Source organism: Geotrypetes seraphini, chromosome 4, assembly GCF_902459505.1.
Source record: "Geotrypetes seraphini chromosome 4, aGeoSer1.1, whole genome shotgun sequence".
Classification (NCBI taxonomy): domain Eukaryota; kingdom Metazoa; phylum Chordata; class Amphibia; order Gymnophiona; family Dermophiidae; genus Geotrypetes; species Geotrypetes seraphini.
Window position 1 is genome coordinate 252,812,653 of NC_047087.1, and position 18,177 is coordinate 252,830,829.

Sequence of the window (18,177 nt, forward strand, 5' to 3'; positions counted from 1 at the left end):
TTTGACCTAAGGGCCGTCGCATGAGCGGACTGCTGGGCACAATGAACCACTGGGCTGAAGTGGCAATTCTTATGTTCTTATAGCCTCCTAAAGTACATTAAAAAATGATTAATGAATTTAACAAAAAAAACCAAACCAAACAAAACCTAGCCTATATCCATTTCCACAGCAAATAGATTGAGGATGAAAAATCTATGCATCTTTCCATTCAAAGCCTTTTATCCAATGAAGGAGCCCGAGGTGCTTCAGCCAATCAGGGCCTTAGCCCCCTCCCCGTGCATCACATGATGCACTTTGGTGTGGCCTAAGGCGCGTATTGTGTAGTGTCCCCCGAAAGCAGCAGGAGCAGGAGGACTTTGCGCTTCCTCCTGCTCCTGAAGATGGTGCTATCATGGAGGGAGGCCTAAGGAGCAGGAGGGACCGGGCACCCCTCCTGCTCCCAACTATTTTAAAGGTATGGGGAGGTAGGGGGGAGGGTGCATGCAGGCCAGCTCGACCAGGGGTGGGCCAGTTGGGGAGGCCTACAGAGCAGGAGGGACTGAGCACCCCTCTTGCTCACAACTTTTTGGTGCAGGTGGTGGGCTGTGCCGGTCGGGGGGAAGGCGAGGGCCATGCCGGTCGGGGAGAGGGGGGGGGTTGAGTGCCGTGCAGCATTTTTTTTAACGCTGATGGCAGGAGGGAGTTGGCATCCCTCCTGCTTTTTTCTTCGGGGGGGGCACATTTGGTGTGGGGAGGCACAATTTTTTACAGGCCTGTCTGCCTTTTATTAATTTTTTTTTATGGGGCAGATATTTTGCGTGTGTAACACACACAAAATATCTGTGCCATGTAAAAAAAATGAATAAAAAAGACAGGCAGGCCTGTCAAAAAACCTGCAGTCAGGTTTGCCAATAGTTAAACCTGATTCAAAAAAGCCAAGCAATGTTAGTGAATCAGTCGCTTGGCTATTTTACATGGGTTTTACTAATTTGCATGGGAGGATCGGAGTCAGATCGCTACAGGCGTTAGTGAATGGGTTTGGAGCAGTGGCATATTAAAGGGGGATGGGAGTGGGGCGATTCGCCCCAGGTGCATGCTCCAAAAGGGTGCACAGCCGGCCGGGTCTAGAACCTCACACACTGCTCTAAACGTCACCTCAGTGTGGCTGCCATACTTATTTCCAGAGCAGAGTCGGCAGCAGCGCTGAAATGCAGGAAGGTCCCATGATGACTTCATCTACCGCCTCTGCTCCGGAAAAGGTAAGTGAGTAGGAGGGGGTGGACCGGCAGCCGCAGTCATCATGGGACCTTGCCGCAACTCCCTGCATTTACTGGCCCACCCCCTCCAATGTCACTTACCTCTTCCATAGCAGAGGCAGCAGAAGTAGTCATCGCAGGACCTTGCTGATTTGGATGGAGAGAGAAAGGAGTATAGCAGGGTGGTGGAATGAGAAAAGGGGAGTCAGGGTGGTATGGAAGGGTGGTGAAGGGAGAGAAAAGGTGTTAGGGTGGTATGAAAGCGTGGTGGAGGGAGAGAAAGGGGGCAGATGGAATTGGTGTGTAGGGAAAGGGGAAAGAGACATAAGGGGGAAGGATACTGCATGGAATTGGGTTGGAGGAAAAGAAAGGGGGGCAGATGCTGATGGAAGTGGGGGGAAGGGAGAAGAGAGAGTGAAATTCCAGACCATGGGGGTGTACGAGAGGGAAGAAGAGGAGAGGAGAGAGTTGCCAGACCATTGGAGGAGGGGAGGGAAGAAGTTGAATGCCAGACCAATGGGGGTGAAGGGAGAGATTGAAGGGGGGAGGCATAAAGTTTCTGGAAGGGGAATAGAAGGAGAGAAGATGCCATATAGAAGGGGCAAAGAGAGGGTAGACAGTGGATGAAAGGAAGAGAGTGACAAGAAGATGAGGAAAGCAGAAACCAGAGAAGACAAGCTAGAAAAAAAATTATATTTCTTTTTTTTTTTTTTTTTTGCTTTAGGGGAGATGCATCGCTGTTTCTGTGATGTTGCATTGTATGCAGAGTCCAACTTCTTGGTGCTTCAGTTTAACCTTTGTCTACATATTTTTATTCTATCTCCCCATTTACAAAACTATAGAGCATTTTTTTGCGTTAGCCGTGGTGGTAACAGCTCTGATGCTCAGAATTCTATGAGCATCTGAACTGTTACCACCATGGCTAAAAAACACACTACAGTTTTGTAAAAGGGGGAGGGGTTAGTTTGTGATTACATATTCCATACTAGGCGAAGGTGTTTTCTGTGTTCTGTATGTTCGAAAGACATGGTTTTCTTTTAGGATTGACTGTATAGGATTGATTTGTACTAGGCTGGCTTATTTAGTTTTACAATGGGTTTATTGACGTACTGCTCACTGCAGTATGTAAGATGCTGCCTTTTCCTAGGTACACTCTTGTGTGACGTGTGGATTGTTTTTCATACAGATTGGGGGGGGTCAAAAAATGATGGGCCCTGAGTGTCACATATGCTAGGTACGCTATTGGGTAGGAGGGAAATTTGGTCGCAAAAGGCTCGCACACCGATCAGTACACGATCAGTTTGCTTAGTGAATCTAGCCCTTAATTGTTTAACAAGCCTAATCAGTGCTGATAATTGGCAATTAACACCTCATAAGTGATGCTAACTTGCACTAATTAGAAGTTATACAAAAAAACTTATTAGGTGCATTCTATAAAGTGTGGTGCATCAGTTCTAGTGTGTGAATCTGAAAAGGGGGTGTGGTCATGGGAGGAGCATGGGCAGATTGTAGGTGTCCTAAAATTTATGCGCACTGCTATAGAGCACACCTGATGTGCATACAAGTTAGGTGCAGGCATTTAGGCCTGGTTTTCCTTAGCCTAAATGGGTGTGCCTAAAAGTTATGATACACACTAATGCTTAGTGAGATTATACAGTATAAGGTAGTGGTCTCAAACTCAAACCCTTTGCGGGGCCATATTTTGGATTTGTAGGTATTTGGAGGGCCGCAGAAAAAAATAGTTAATGTCTTATTAAAGAAATGACCATTTTGCATGAGGTTAAACTCTTTATAGTTTATAAAACTTTCCTTTAACAGTTAAAAGGAAAGATATATAAACTATAAAGAGTTTTACCTTATGCAAAATTGTCATTTCTTTAATAAGACATTAACTATTTTTTCTGCAGCACTCACATTTAAAGTTTAATATCTTTTCTTTCTCAAAACTGGCACATTTCAATCACTAAATTGAAAATAAAATCATTTTCCTACCTTTGTTTGGTAATTTCATGAGTCTCTGGTTGCACTTTATTCTTCTGACTGTGCATCCAATATTTCTTCCCTTCTTTCAGCCTCCTGTATGCTTCCTCTCCTCCAGACCTCATTCCCTCCCCCAACTTTTTCTTTCTTTCTCTGTGTCTGTCTTTCTCTGATTCTGTGTCCCATTTTTTGCTTTGTTTCTGGCTCCCTGTCCCCCCTTCTTTCTTTCTTCCTTCCTGCCCTCCCCATGCCACCGCTGCCGGGGAATAGGCTGTTGCTGCTGCCGCCATCGGGAAAGGCCGAGATCTCCATGCTTCTCTTCTCCACGGGGCCGACTGCCCGACGTCAATTCTAACGTCGGAAAGGACGTTCCGGGCAGCCAGGCAGCGATTGGTTAGCCAGAATGTCCTCTTGACGTCAGAGAGAAGCAGGGAGATCAAAGAGCATGGTGCCGGCCTGTTCCCTGATGGCAGCGGTGAGAAGGGAAGGGAAGCAGGTTGGGCACCACTGCTCTAGACCAGCTTCTCTCTAGAGAGAACAGTGGAGGGTGGCCAGCTGTGCGGACCCCCCCCCTTCGTATGCCACTGGAGCAGCAGCGTGTCTGGCTGGCTCGTTCCGTTCAAAGCCACAGGTGGCGGCTCCTTGCGAGATCTGCACCTGCGTCTGAAGCCTCTCTGATGTTGTGATGTCAGAGAGGCTTCCGATGCAGGAGTGGATAGCGCAAGGAGCCGCCAACCCGCAGCTTTAAATGGAACAAACCGGCCAGACACGCTGCTGCTCCAAAAGAAGAGAATGATCCAGTCCAGACCGCGGGCCGCAAATAAAACCTGGAGAGCCACATGCAGCCCTTGGGCCGTGTGTTTGAGACCGCTGGTATAAGGTATGCATATTTATTTATTTTTTTCATTCATTCAATTTTTTAGCCCATCCTCCCAAAGGAGACCAGAACGGGTTACAAGTTTAGATACATAATGTAGGTTAACTATAAGATAGTTGGAGTAAGGGCTTCATTAAGGATAAGATGTACAGATGTTGAATTAGTGATAAGGTAGCTGGAGTAAGGGATTTAAATGAGAATAAAGCAATTTTAATGATATTGGTACAGTCTTCATAAGAACATAAGTTATCTTCATGGGTTGTAATTATGAAGGTCATTTCATAAATAATGCACACTATATTTTTATATTTACATGTTTATTTTTTTTCAAGTATTTCTTTACAATCCTTCAATGTAGTCTCCCTGCTTTGCAATGACCGAGTCCCAAGGTATGGGAAGCTTCATTATTTCATCCAAGACACTGTTTTTGTTCGGTTGCCACATAGGTTGTTTTAACTTTGGAAAAAGGTTGAACTCTGGTGGACTCATGTCTGGATTGTAGGGAGCATGAGGTAACACCTCCCAGCCGTATTCATGTAGTTTTACAATGACGAGTGGAGAGCTCCATCTTCCCCACGACCAAAAAAATTTCGATGAGCTCAATCAAAAAACAAACAAATGAAGATTTTTGCTCATGATCATGAAGGCATCATCATCACAAACAAAGTTCCATGTGGAAGAAGTGTCACAGCAGTGTATTATCATGATTTTTTGCAAAAAATGCACAGAAAAAAGCACAAAACTCGACCTCAGTTGCTCTTGGCTGGGCCACTCATTCTTCACGACTACGCTTGCCCGCACATAGGGAATGTCCTCATTGAAAAACTACACAAATACGGCTAGGAGGTGTTACCTCATGTTCCCTACAGTCCAGACATGAGTCCACCAGACTTCGACCTATTTCCAAAGTTGAAGCAACCTATGCGTGGACATCATTTTGCATCTCTGGAAGAGCTTTCTTCAGCCGGTACCCGAGCCATTCAGCAACTGAACAAAAAAACGGTGTCTTGGATGGAATAATGAAGCTTCCCAGCTGTTGGGACTCGGTCATTGCAAAGCAGGGAGACTATATTGAAGGATTGTAAAGAAATACTTGAAAACAAATAAAATGTAATTAAAAAAAAAAAAAAAAAATAGTGTGCATTATTTATGAAATGACCCTCGTAAATAAAAAGGTGGGTTTTTATTACTTTCCTGAAGTTTAATAATCCTGACAGTTATCTGATAGCTCTAGGTGTCAGAGGAGGGTTTTATTAATATTCTTGCCCATGCTAAAAAAATCAGTATAGACTTGAGGGCAAAGCACACCACCTCATTGATTCATTCCTTAATTAGTCTTAATTGTTGATTGAAGTAGGAATCAATCTCACCAGCGCTGGAACTGGTGTCAACCTTTGAAGATAAGTGTTGCCAACATCTGATACTAGTTCGGTTTTGAATATGTTACAAAAAGAGCATAAGTAGATTAGACCTTGCAAATATGAGGGAATAAGGATTCGAGAGTAGTTGGTGCACACGGTAGCATATGAGCTGTGATACCAGGATGGGGATATGTAATAACATAGTGTTATAACAGATCCTATGATCTGAACAATTGAGGCACTATGATATACCCACCATGCTAGTTTAATATTATTTAAGAAATAAGTTTGTCTTTTACAGTTAGGTTGATTTCTACTTCAATTGACAATTAAGACTAATTAAGGAATGAATCAATGTGGTGTGCTTTGCCCTCAAGTCTATACTAGTTATCCGTTGGCAGGATTTTGTTCCACAATTTGGGTAGGAAGTTGGAATAAGCGCATTTGCTGGCATTTTCTAGTAGAAGGGATCGTGCTGAGGGTGTAGAAAGTCTTCTCTCGCCTTGTGATCACAGAGGTCGGTGTGGGATATGTTTTATTAAATCGCACTAAGTGTCGTTTTAGTCAGTGATGATTTTTTGGGCACCGTATATAAAATATGGCCCTAAGAACTTAATCGCTTAGCACTGAATATCGTTTAACTGGTTAAGTTGTTGGAGTAAAAAAAAAAAAAAATGAAAACAGATACTCAATGGCAGTCGCCAGATATGGCCTAGAATTGAATATCCGATCTGACCACATACACTGAGCAGTCACCACACAGCCTGGCACCAAATGGTAGTAAGGGCACCTGTGTATACTTACTCCAGAGACCAGGAAGTATATCAGAGGGAGAGCTAAGGCCGCCTAGAGGAATAGGTTATTTATTTATTTAAAAGATTTATAGGCCACTGCATCCACAGTTCTGTACGGGTTACATAAGGATACAAATAACAAGATTATAACAATCAAGCAATCAATTTATAGAAATTGTATTAAAAACACATTAAACTTTCCTCTCTGTCCCAAATGGGCTCACAATCTAAACTAAAGTGCCTGAGTTAGAAAGAATATGAGTATAGGTTAGAGCAGTGGTCTTCAACCCTGTCCTGGAGGATCACCAGCCAGTCGGGTTTTTGGGATAACCCTAATGAATATGATTGAGAGAGATTTGCATGTAATGGAGGTGACAGGCATGCAAATCTGCTTCATGCATATTCATTACGGCTATCCTGAAAACCTGACTGGCTGGTGGTCCTCAAGGACAAGGTTGGGAACCACTGGGTTAGAGTTTAGGTTATAGCAGGGGTGGGCAAACTTTTTGACTCGTGGGCCACAATGGGTTCTTAATTTTGACAGAGGGGCCGGGGGTGGTGGAGGTGACTGGGGAACGGGGCGACGGGGGCGGAGCGACCCACGGTGCGCGAGGAGTTGCTATGATACTGTCAATTCTGCGAGCCTTTCCCTCTTGCTCCCCGTGCCTCACTATACCTCTATCTCTGTAGTTCTTAAATTCTTTTACTGTTAAACCTTCCCAAACTTTCACTTATATTCCAATCGTATCTTATTTAAAACACATTGACATAATTTCCCAACATTAACCGACTTACTTCATTAATTACTTCATGCAGTTTACAAAACTTCCCTGTCACATATACATAATGCTCATAAGTATCCAATCACTCACTGATATAGACTCCTCACCTTATTTGATCCAGCAGCATGGAAGAGAAAAGGAAAAAGCTCATCTCGTCCTCTGACTGGAGCACAGATTTGCAGATTTTTTCAGGGTTTGCATTTTGTTACTTTAAAACCGCTCTCTTTCCATCCTCTTCTTGGGGGCCAAGGCTCCCTTCCAAGCAGCACTCGCATCTCTATCCCATGGGGGCTTGCAAGGAGCCAAAAGGCCGCAACTTCTTCCCACCTGGATGTAGTTGTTCTCGCAGTAGTTGGCTACCCTCTCCAGGTTTGTGAAGCTGTCAAGCAAGGCCCAACCGGGATCTCCTCCAGCAGTATCTGCAGTTCCGCCATCTTCACATCCTTAAACTGCTACTGCTGTGAGAAGGCGAGGGTGCCGAGCAAAGGGAAGGAGGAGGGGGTGGGATCAGGAAAGCGCGCCGGGACATAACATGAATTCATCCACGTCCAATGAGATCCAGAAGGGGCTGAAATGCCTTACTCCCCCCCCCTCCCCCCCCGCATCAGTGCTTACGGGGCAGACCTTTTTCTTACTATTCCTACCCCAGGGATCATTCTGACCAATCAGCAGTAGAGCCGAGAAGAAAAGACCGGTGCTCCATAGGAAAAGCCCCATCTAGCCATGTGTCGAATCCACCCCGCTGAATGAGCTGTGGAAAAGGGCCAGACATTTGGTGGGCCGTATTAAAAACCTAAACGGGCCGGATATGACCCGCAGGCCATACTTTACCCATGTCTGGGTTAGAGTATAGGTTAGAGATGATGCTCACCACCGGTTATCATTTGAACAGGTATGCTGGGGGGTGGGGGGGGTGGGGAGGCAGCAGGGAAGAGTGTGACAGGGACACACAGCGTGGTGATGCCAGGTGCCTCCTTCCCTCGCTCTGCCGCTGCCCCACCACTTTACAGGTAAAAGTCCACCGGGCTGCAATTGTTGGAATTTTCACCTAATTTGGGGGGTCTTTTACTAAGGCACGCTAGCCGATTTAGCACGCACTAAATGCTAACACATTCATATTCTATGGATGCGTTAGCATTTAGTGTGTGCTAAATCAGCTAGAACGTCTTAGTAAAAGACCCCCTTATTTTTTAGATAAACTCTTTATTTTACTGTCATAAGATTGCAGGTTTTTTTTAATGTTAGCATTAGAATACCATCAAAGGTAAGATTCTATCCGAGGTACATTTGTGACAGCAGTAAATCCATGCTGGCCCAGTCATAACAGAGTTGCTTTGAACCAATTGTTCCAACAGTGCTGGGGAAAAAAAAAACAAAAGCCTGGTAATCTTGGAGCTGGATGACACATTCCTCTGGTGCTAAACTATTTGACTCCTCTAGGAGAGAATCATGTGTTGGCTCCACTATACTTAAAATCCAGGCAGAGGAAAAATGGGAGGAATAGCCCAAAATAGCCCAGCGCTACATCTGTGCTCTTGAAATAAGCTGGGTGTTTTTCAATTTTCATTTATTCGTTTTGGGTGCCTGGTCTGTTTTCACAGTATATCCACAATCATAGAGCAGCATAAAATTCAGCTTATTTAAGGACTCCCTTTGATGAACAGAGATCAAACAGACTCAGGACCCCAGGACCTAATCAGACTTTAGCAAGGATGGCATTTTCCCAAACAATCCATTTGCTTTGTCTTTAGCAGGTTTTCACAGACATTGTACTCAGCAAATTCGTCTGGTTGGACGTCAGGTAATCCTGATTGAAGAGTCTTCATGTTGGCAAATCTCTTCACACCACAATAAGAACTGTTGGTTTGCCATGTCATCTAATGGAGAAATTAAACTACAGCCATCCCGACGTAATTAGAGGGGTAACAATTGACTAAAAAGACTGAAGCCTCCAATGTGAATTTACTAATGGAGTTAATTGTGTCTGAGGGAGGACTCTGAAAAATTGCTCTTTTGGCTCCCTCTTGTGGACTTTCAGCATGCTTAATTTTCTTGTCAAATTCTTTTTTCAGGCTTAATATTTTGATTGAAATAAATAAATGTATCAAATACAACAGCAACAACAATTGCAGTAACATGCAAAACCAATAAAATATCAAATATATAGCAATTATGGAAATAATTAGCAACTTAAAAACAATAAGAGCTCCTTCAATGGCTGGAAAAAACCAATGGTTTTGTGGCATTACTGCGAAAACCTCCCCAGATCCATTATATTCTATGGGTGCCTTAGCCTTTAGCACACGCTAATCTTTTGCATGCACTAAATTGGTTAGCATGCCTTAATAAAAGGACCCCTAAGTTTCTATAAAAAATGGTGTTTTGGATTTTTTTTTTGTAGCTCACATAAACTTAAACCTTATTTATTTGGCTTGTGTCAGCCTTTGCGTTTGACATGCTTGATTTACAGCAACTCTGTGGCTGGTGAAAGTGGTTGTGCTTAAACTATAGACATGAATTTGCCCTGCTACGCTAGTATTCTATAATAAAAAGTAGACACGCTCCAATAGATGCCTTCTTGGCCCCTTTAAATAGGCACATTATTATAGAACATAAGAATTGCCGCTGCTGTGATCAGATCATTGGTCCACCGGGCCCAGCAGTCCGCTCACGCGGCGGCTCTTAGGTCAAAGACTAGTGCCCTAACTGAGACTAGCCTTAGCCAAGCCTTACCTGAGTACTACTCGAAAGGGTCCAGAGAAGGGTCCAGAGAAGGGCGACTAAAATGGTTAAGGGGCTGGAGGAGTTGCCGTACAGCGAGAGATTACAGAAACTGGGCCTCTTCTCCCTTGAAAAGAGGAGACTGCGAGGGTACATGATCAAAACATTCAAAATACTGAAGGGAATAGACTTAGTAGAGAAAGACAGACTGTTCACTCTCTCCAAGCTAGGGAGAATGAGAGGACATTCTCTAAAGGTAAAAAGGGATAGATTCCTTACAAACGTAAGGAAATTCTTCTTCACCCAGAAAGTGGTAGAAAACTGGAACGCTCTTCCGGAGTCTGTTATAGGGGAAAACACCCTCCAAGGTTTCAAGACAAAGTTGGACAAGTTCATGCTAAACTGGTGAGATTGGACTCATTTGGAGCACTGGTCTTGACCTTGGGGCCGCTGTGTGAGCGGACTGCTGGGCAGGATGGACCATTGATCTGACCCAGCAGTGGCAATTTTTATGTTCTTATGTACGTTCTGGTTCCTGATGTCTGTCCTACTTTCCTACTTTTACTGACGTACCTGATGTCTGTCCTACTTTCATAATCACAGAGGCTGTCTCTTATACAATCTTGACAGCCTGAGGCCATGTTGGCACATATCGTATTGTTAATTTTTATTGGTCACTTACAAACATCATTACATTTCTCAGTTTATTAATTGGTTCATAATATCTGTGTCATACCATATGCGTGTCCTGTTTACTAAAATAACTATTCCCGCCAAATGTCATTTCAATATCAGGTCATCAACTTTGAACCCTTGGGTCCAGTAAAGCTCTGCCCATTCCAGGATATTTCTTACAAATAATGTATTTTTGTATTCTTGGTCAAGACATGTTCTCATCCTAGATTGTGCAAAGGCTTGACAGTTTTAGTCAGAGCATTTTCAGCCATCTTAGGCCTTTAGTAGTGCTTATTGGTCTAATATGTTAGGGGGGGCTCTTCACCTGTCACCTGTACAGGACTCTCTCTCTCTCTCTCCCCCCCCCCTCCCTTCTCACCCTATAACAGCCTCCGGAAGAGTGTTCCAGTTTTCTACCACCCTCTGGGTTAAGAAAAACTTCCTTACATTTGTACGGAATCCATTCTCTTTTAATTTTAGTGAGTGCCCTCTCGTTCTCTCCACCTCCATAATGCCTACGTGGAGTTAGGGCAGATCATGGACAGTAGCATTTAGTTATATGTAGAGCAGTGATATTCAGAAGCTATATGTACAAGAGCTTATGCAGTCGATATTTAGCTAGAAATTATAGCAAAATGGAAAACTGCCCCAGCCTACTATGTTTGAAAAAAAAGAATCAATACGTTAGTCACAAATGAAAGAGTTATTCAATTGTTGTGAATTGTCCTCATATGTGACTATATCACCGAAACTGAACATGAAGTTTCAAAAGAACTAGAGCTCCGTTTAGTGTTCTAATCATAGCACACTGGTTTCAAGGTGAATACAATGACTTTCCACTTGCAGCTCAAAAATATATTTGTTGTTGAAGAAATTAAGATTAACTTAACTTGAGCGATAGGTATAGTCACAAACACTTGGCCTCGGCATGGGCCGTGTTTCGTGGCTGGCTGCTTTAGGAAGCAGAGTAGAAAGAACTCAAAAGCCATTTTGGAAATCTAAGACTTGCAAATGATGAGAAATGCCTTTTCAGTTCTTTCTGCTCAGCTTCCTGAAGCAGCCAGCCACAAAATACAGCCCATGTCGAGGCCGGGTGTGTGTGACTATCCTTCAATCTCGCATTTTACTGGTCTACATTTCAGGCATCTGGCATGGCTCTAGGTAGATATCTAGGGACACTTAAACTTGACCAGGGCCACTTCCAGGTGAAATCACGCAAACGACCAGTCTTGGGCAAGCTTAGGTGTCCCTACCTGTCTCCCTAGACCAGGGGTCTCAAAGTCCCTCCTTGAGGGCTGCAATCCAGTCGGGTTTTCAGGATTTCCCCAATGAATATGCATGAGATCTATGTGCATGCACTGCTTTCAATGCATATTCATTGGGGAAATCCTGAAAACCCGACTGGATTGCGGCCCTCAAGGAGGGACTTTGAGATCCCTGCCCTAGACCCATGACAAATGCCTACAGTATAGGCATCCTGCCTCGGGGAGTTTTTTTTTTCTAAATATGTTTGTCCTGATTTGCTGCCAGATGGTGGTAAGATGCCTACCGCCACCTACATTTGGGCCACCCATTTGTAGAATCAGTCCCTTAACTACTAGCAGCTAAAGATAGATTTGCTTTTCAGGTGGGTCTATCTGGCTGCTGAAGTTAGCCTGTGAACCGCTGTACATTTGCAGTGACCAGCTATGCAGTGCGGGAGCTAGCTGGCAATCTTCAATTCAATTTACATTTTCCCACTGTCTGTCAACATTCCTTTTCTCTGACTGTTGATATATACAAAGACCTGAAAAGATGTGTATCTAAACCTACAAATGACTATAGTAATTCAAAGGAAAACTCAGCATGGAGGCATGAACCATATTTTAGAAACAGCAAAACAAGTCGTCATTCCTGTAACAAGTGTGTTCAAAGAAAATGTACAACTAGTATGACTATTTACTCTCTAAAGAATTGCTTTGAACAAGGACAGGGTACGGTATTGGAGTTCAAGAAGGGATTGGACAATTTTCTGAAAGAAAAGGGGATAGAAGGGTTAGAGGGCTACTATACAGGTCCTGGACCTGATGGGCCGCTGCGTGAGCGGACTACTGGGCATGATGGACCTCAGGTCTGACCCAGCAGAGGCACGGCTTATGTTCTTAATATCTGCAGGTAGCTGGCTATGTGCTATTCAGCCGGCTGGGAGCTGAATATCAAGCCAAATTTCTTCAGGGCTACTATGTTGGCATCAGTCATCTTGATATAGAAGACGTCCAAAAGCTGCAGTCTTCGGAGCTTGATGTCCTCGAGTGACTCCTTTGAGTAGGTTTGATAACCTGAAGCATTACACTCTAGTTTCAAAAAACACACAGAAAATCCTGGATGATCTAATTATCCATATGTTGAAATTTCAGTACAAGCAACTCTAATCTGATTGATGGCTGAGTTCTTGGCCCATAATTGTAAATATTAATACGATAGAATCAAAGATGATAGTACGTTGCAGATAAGTTTGCCCATAACCACCTAATGAGGATGCATGGAGGAAAATTATTGGTCGAAGCAGTTGCAAAACAAAATAGATTTTCTAAAAAGTGGTATTATACTACTGCAAATTAAAATTCATTAGCTCGTTATTTACCACAAATTCCATTTTAGGCAGTATGACCTATTTACTAATAACACATGCATTTTAGTAAATGTAACTAACCCTTAAAGTGCCCAAAAATCTGGTTAAAAAGCACAAAACAGATATATATTAAAAAAAAATAATAATAAACTAACTGAGGAAGTTCAGAAGTTCAATCAAGAAAATGTTTTGTGTTAGTGTAAAAAAAGTTTGATTGTCAACATGGATAAAAATACACTGAGCAGGATATCTTGATTATCTTTAGAGAATGAATGGTACAAATAAAAATATTAGAAGTTTGCTTTTTTGATGATGAGGCTATTTTTTATTTCTTTAAAGCCAGACTGTAGGAACCAGGCAAGTGGAGAGGAGTCAAGACAGTGGCTTGAGCACTTTGGTGCCACATGTCTTTAGCTGGCAACTGGTTACCTTATTCTGGTTGGTTGTTTAGCTTTCCTGAAATGTGTCTGCAAAAAGGAAATGTCGGGTGAGAGCTTACCTGTCAGAAATGTATTCAACCATTGCAGTGTAGTCGAAGACCCAGTGCCTGAAGTCCCTCTATGGCTGCTGCTGGGAGACAGGGTCAGTCAGCCATAATATCATTGTTACCCTCTTAACTGTAGGCCATGTGATCTCTCTCTATGTTCACAGAGCCAGCAAGGCTGATAAAACACACCAGGAGGAAGAAAAATGTGCTCAGCTGCTGCTTCTGGGAAAGAAGGCCTGGGAGTTAGGTTCACAATCATAAGCGCGAGAGACAAACGCGTGCCGACATTTGAGAGCAGACAATTGAGCGCAAGACTTCAGCGCGCCGCTGAAAAAAAAAAAAAAAAAAAAAAAAGCTTATTTTAAAGGGCTCCGACAGGGGGTGTGGGGGGAACGCCCCCACTTTACTTAATTGTATTGGTGCTGCTGTTGGGGGTGGTTTTGGGGGGTTGTAACCCCCCATTTTACAGAAAACTTAACTTTCCCCCCCAAATAGGTAAAAAGTTAAGTTTTCTGTATAATGGGGGGGTTACAACCCCCAAAACCACCCCCAACATGTAAAACAGGCTTTTCAAGCAGAAAGATTTTTGTACAATGGCCCTGTAAATGCCAAATGTGGTTTTAGAAACCTTTTCCCAAGTAAAATGAAGATTTACATATGTAAAATGACTCAACATTAAGGTCACATCTAAAAAGATGGGCTGTGCCAGAAGGTGCATATTTATAGAGATGTGTTCAGGGGAGGAGTTTGTATGGTGCATGGGAAGAGTCACAATTTACACATCTAGGGGACAGTTCTATAAAGGGTGTCAAAAGTTAAGTGCCAAGATGTAGCATGCTAACGACTAAATTTTAAATATGACCCCCCCCCCCTAAATCACTTAAAGTTAGGCATAGTTTATAGAACAGTGCTTACACCTGGGAAATGCAACTAAATTTAGGTATGGTCATTTAAACCATCATACATGTGGTGTAAATGACCACACCTAAATTTAGGTGTGGGGACCCTAATTCTGTAATCACATGAGCAATTTAAAGGAAAGCCCCCAATCTGCCCATTCTCCACCCATTTCTGTGTCCCCTTTTTTGACTCGAGTGTGTGGATTCTGGTCCAAAATTTATGTGCATAATCCCTAATTGATTCTAATTAACATCAATTGTTTATTATTCAGTGGAGAATTACTCAATTAGAGCATCTTTTTGTAACATGGACCTGATAAGTACTAGGTCTAAATTTGTAACATGGACCTGATAAGTACTAGGTCTAAACATGGTCGTTCATCTTTTTAGACTTGTACCTCCCTTCCCCCTTCTGTGATCAGAATTGGATGTCCATATTTTTAACCCTCCGTAATTTCACTCAAACATACCAAGATCATGCCCCTTACCATATGGACACCCTGCCGTTGTAAAATTAGGACCTGATGTCCATGCAATATGGACTTCTAAATGCCAGTCTTCATACATCCAAAACAAGAATAAAGTTTCTATAGTTCTTTACAAAATAGGCTAACCATTCTCCACCTCTAATCCTAGGTGCCCTGTTATAAAATTGTTGCCCTCCTGAGTTAAAACATGTTAACGCATGGATTTTGAATTCATATTTGATATTTAGTGAAACAGTAATACACCAAATACAAATGTATGCAAATAGAAACATAGAAACATAGAAACATAGAAAAATGACGGCAGAAAAGGGCCAAAGCCCATCAAGTCTGCCCACTCTAGTGACCCTTCTCCCTGAGTTTGCTCACCAACCCTTGCCCTTACCTCATTAGAGATCCCACATGAATATCCAAATATGAATTTCAAATAATAATAAATAATGTGAATCATGGTAAGCATTGTGCCTTGTGCTAAACCATGCTTGTCAACTACATGTAGGACTTTTGTCCTTGGGTATTTCTATATTGTATATTTTGATGTGTTTTTTTCCAGCTAATTGATGTTCTTTGAAAGCTCAAATATCACTGTTCAATGGTGTTTTGGGGTTACAGGTACCATTGTTGGGTACCTTTTCAGCTGGGATCAAATGTATTCATTTTGAGCCGATGTTGAGTCAGTGGCATAGGCAAGGTGTATAAATAGAGGATTCAAGGCAGTTGTGCAGAGGGGTGAATGAATACTAGGGTAAGTGGGGGGTTTCCAGTATATCTCCAGTATATCACCTCATATTTAGATTACTGCAACGTACTTCTCGCAGGCCTCCCATGCATCCATCTCTCACCCCTTCAATCCATTCAAAATGCTGCTGCATGACTTATATTCCATAAGAGCTGCCATACTCACATTACCCCTCTCCTCAAGTCACTTCATTGGCTCATCATCCATTTCCAAATAGAGTTCAAACTCCTCTTACTGACTTATTAGTGAATTCACTTTGTAGCCCCCCAATATCTCTCCTCACTTATCTCCCCCCTTGCTTCCCCCCTTGAACACTGTTCGTCGGGCAAGTCCCTCTTATCTGTACCCTTCTCCTCCACTGCCAACTCCAGACTCTGTCCCTTTTTTCTTGCCATGCTGTATACCTGGAACAGGCTGCCTGAATCAATTTGTAGTGCACTGTCTCTAGCAGTATTCAAATTCAAGCAAAAAACCTACTTTTTTGAAACTGCTTTCAACTCTTAACTCCATCTCACTGCTGTCAGATACCTATACCTATGGAGGGGCATTTTTGATATGTCATCTATGTCTGAGGTTGAACGTTTTAGGTAAGACGTCCACAAAACCAGTAGAAAAAAATGTCCATTTTCAAAGCTAGGAGAAGAGAAAAGCAAGACTCGCCTCGAGAAACAACACAATATATACACAAAAAGAGGCAAGTGAGATGTCTAAAATCAAACAATGGAAATGTATTTATTAGTCCATAAAAATGCCCAAAGAAGAGAGCATATCTCTTCTATAATATCCCAACTAGGATCCCAGTTTTGGCAGAGGCCTTCTTCAGGGGACTAGTAAGATACTGGTAAAACAATAAAGCTGAGGACTAATAAGCTGTACAAGCACTTATGCTCAGGACAAATTAACTGTCACACTGTGACAATGATTTAAACGAAACTGAGCAAGCCAAAATGTTTTGATAGGTCATTAAAACAAAAACAAAAAAATATAGAAGTCTTGCTGTTTGGAAAATGGACATTTTCTCTACTGGATTTCTGGACGTCTTTCCTAAAACATCCAAACTCAGATGTCCTATCAAAAATGCCCCCCAATATATAAGTAAACCACTTTGTTTGTACCACAGAAAGGCAGTGGTACCTTGGTTTACGAGCATTTGTTCCAGAAGCATGCTCGTAAGCCAAAGCACTCGTATATCAAAGCAAAGTTCCCATAGGCCATAATGCAAACTCAGTCTATTCATTCCACAACCAAGGTTTGCTATGGTGGCCCAGGGGTGGGTACCTGTACTGTGGGTGGCGCAGCCCCTTCAACGGGATGGCTTCCTTCCCTCGGGGTCCCCATGCGGCTTCCCTCCCGCTTCGGCCAATGCCTCTGCCGTCCTCCAGCACCTCCCGGCTCCCAATTCAAGCTGGCCGCCATCCTGTACAAGCATGCGCATGACCTCTCAGCTCCCAAGCCAAGCCGGCCGCCGCCCCAACAATGCACATGACACGTTATGCAGGAGTGTTTTGCTCATCTTGCAAAACATTGCAAGAAGACTATATATCGCAGTGTTTTTCAACCGCTGTTCCGCGGCACACTAGTGTGCCGCGAGATGTTGCCTGGTGTGCCGCCGGGCCCGGAGCTGACAGGGGGCTCGAGGCAGGGGCGCCAGTAGCTCGCCAAGGCAAAGTGAGTCGATCACCCAGGACTCACTTTGTCTTGGCGATCTAATCTATCGAGACGATAAGTCTTCTTCTCCCCGACGTCAGTTCTGCAGTCGGAGAGGAAGTTCGGGCCAGCCAATCGCTGCCTGGCTGGGCGGAACTTCCTCTCCGATTGCAGAATTAACGTCAGGGAGAGCATGCGTCGGCTTTGGGGCCTGTTATCCATTGGTGGGTCCTGTTCCCCGATGGCAGCGGCAGTGGCTTGGGGAACGGCAGGGAGAAAGAAAGAAAGAAAGAAAGAAAGGGGGCAGGCAGGGAAACAGAAGGAAAGAAGAGAAACAGAAAAAAAGAAAGAAAGGTCAGGGAGAGAGGAAGAAAAAGTTGGGGGAGGGAATGAGGTGTGGAGGAGAGAAAGCATACAGGCTGATAGAAGGGAAGAAAGATTGGATGCACAGTCAGAAGAAGAAAGTGCAACCAGAAATCACCAGACAAGGTAGGAAAAATGATTTTATTTTAAATTTAGCAAAGTGGAGGCAGTATTACCACAGTTTTCAAAGGAATTTGCCCAAATAACTTAATAGTTAACTGGGTAAATTCCCAGAGATGAAAACTTCCCTTCACTTACTATGCACAGTTCTGAATTTATATCTGCTGTCTATATTTTACAATATGGTCACCTTTCACTAAACCGCAATAGTGGTTTTTAGCGCAGGGAGCCTATGAGCGTCAAGAGCAGCGCTGGACATTCAGCGCAGCTCCCTGTGCTAAAAACTGCTATTGTGGTTTAATAAAAAGGATGGAGGGTATATTTGTCTATTTTTGTATGCTATAAAAACCAAATACAGAGAGAGACTGAGAGCTGTTGACGAAGAGCTACGTGTGTGTCTT

General features: G+C 43.2%; 1 protein-coding gene across 1 annotated transcript in view; it reads right to left on the minus strand.

Moving 5' to 3' along the window:
* The window catches only part of DKK1 (dickkopf WNT signaling pathway inhibitor 1), a 61,606-nt gene extending 44,523 nt beyond the window's left edge, over positions 1–17,083 (minus strand). Inside the window, exon 1 of the mRNA XM_033942460.1 lies at positions 16,925–17,083. Coding sequence (XP_033798351.1) covers positions 16,925–17,062 — 138 coding nt within the window. The 5' untranslated portion in view covers positions 17,063–17,083. The remainder of the gene's footprint in view (positions 1–16,924) is intronic.
* Positions 17,084–18,177: the final 1,094 nt, after the last annotated feature.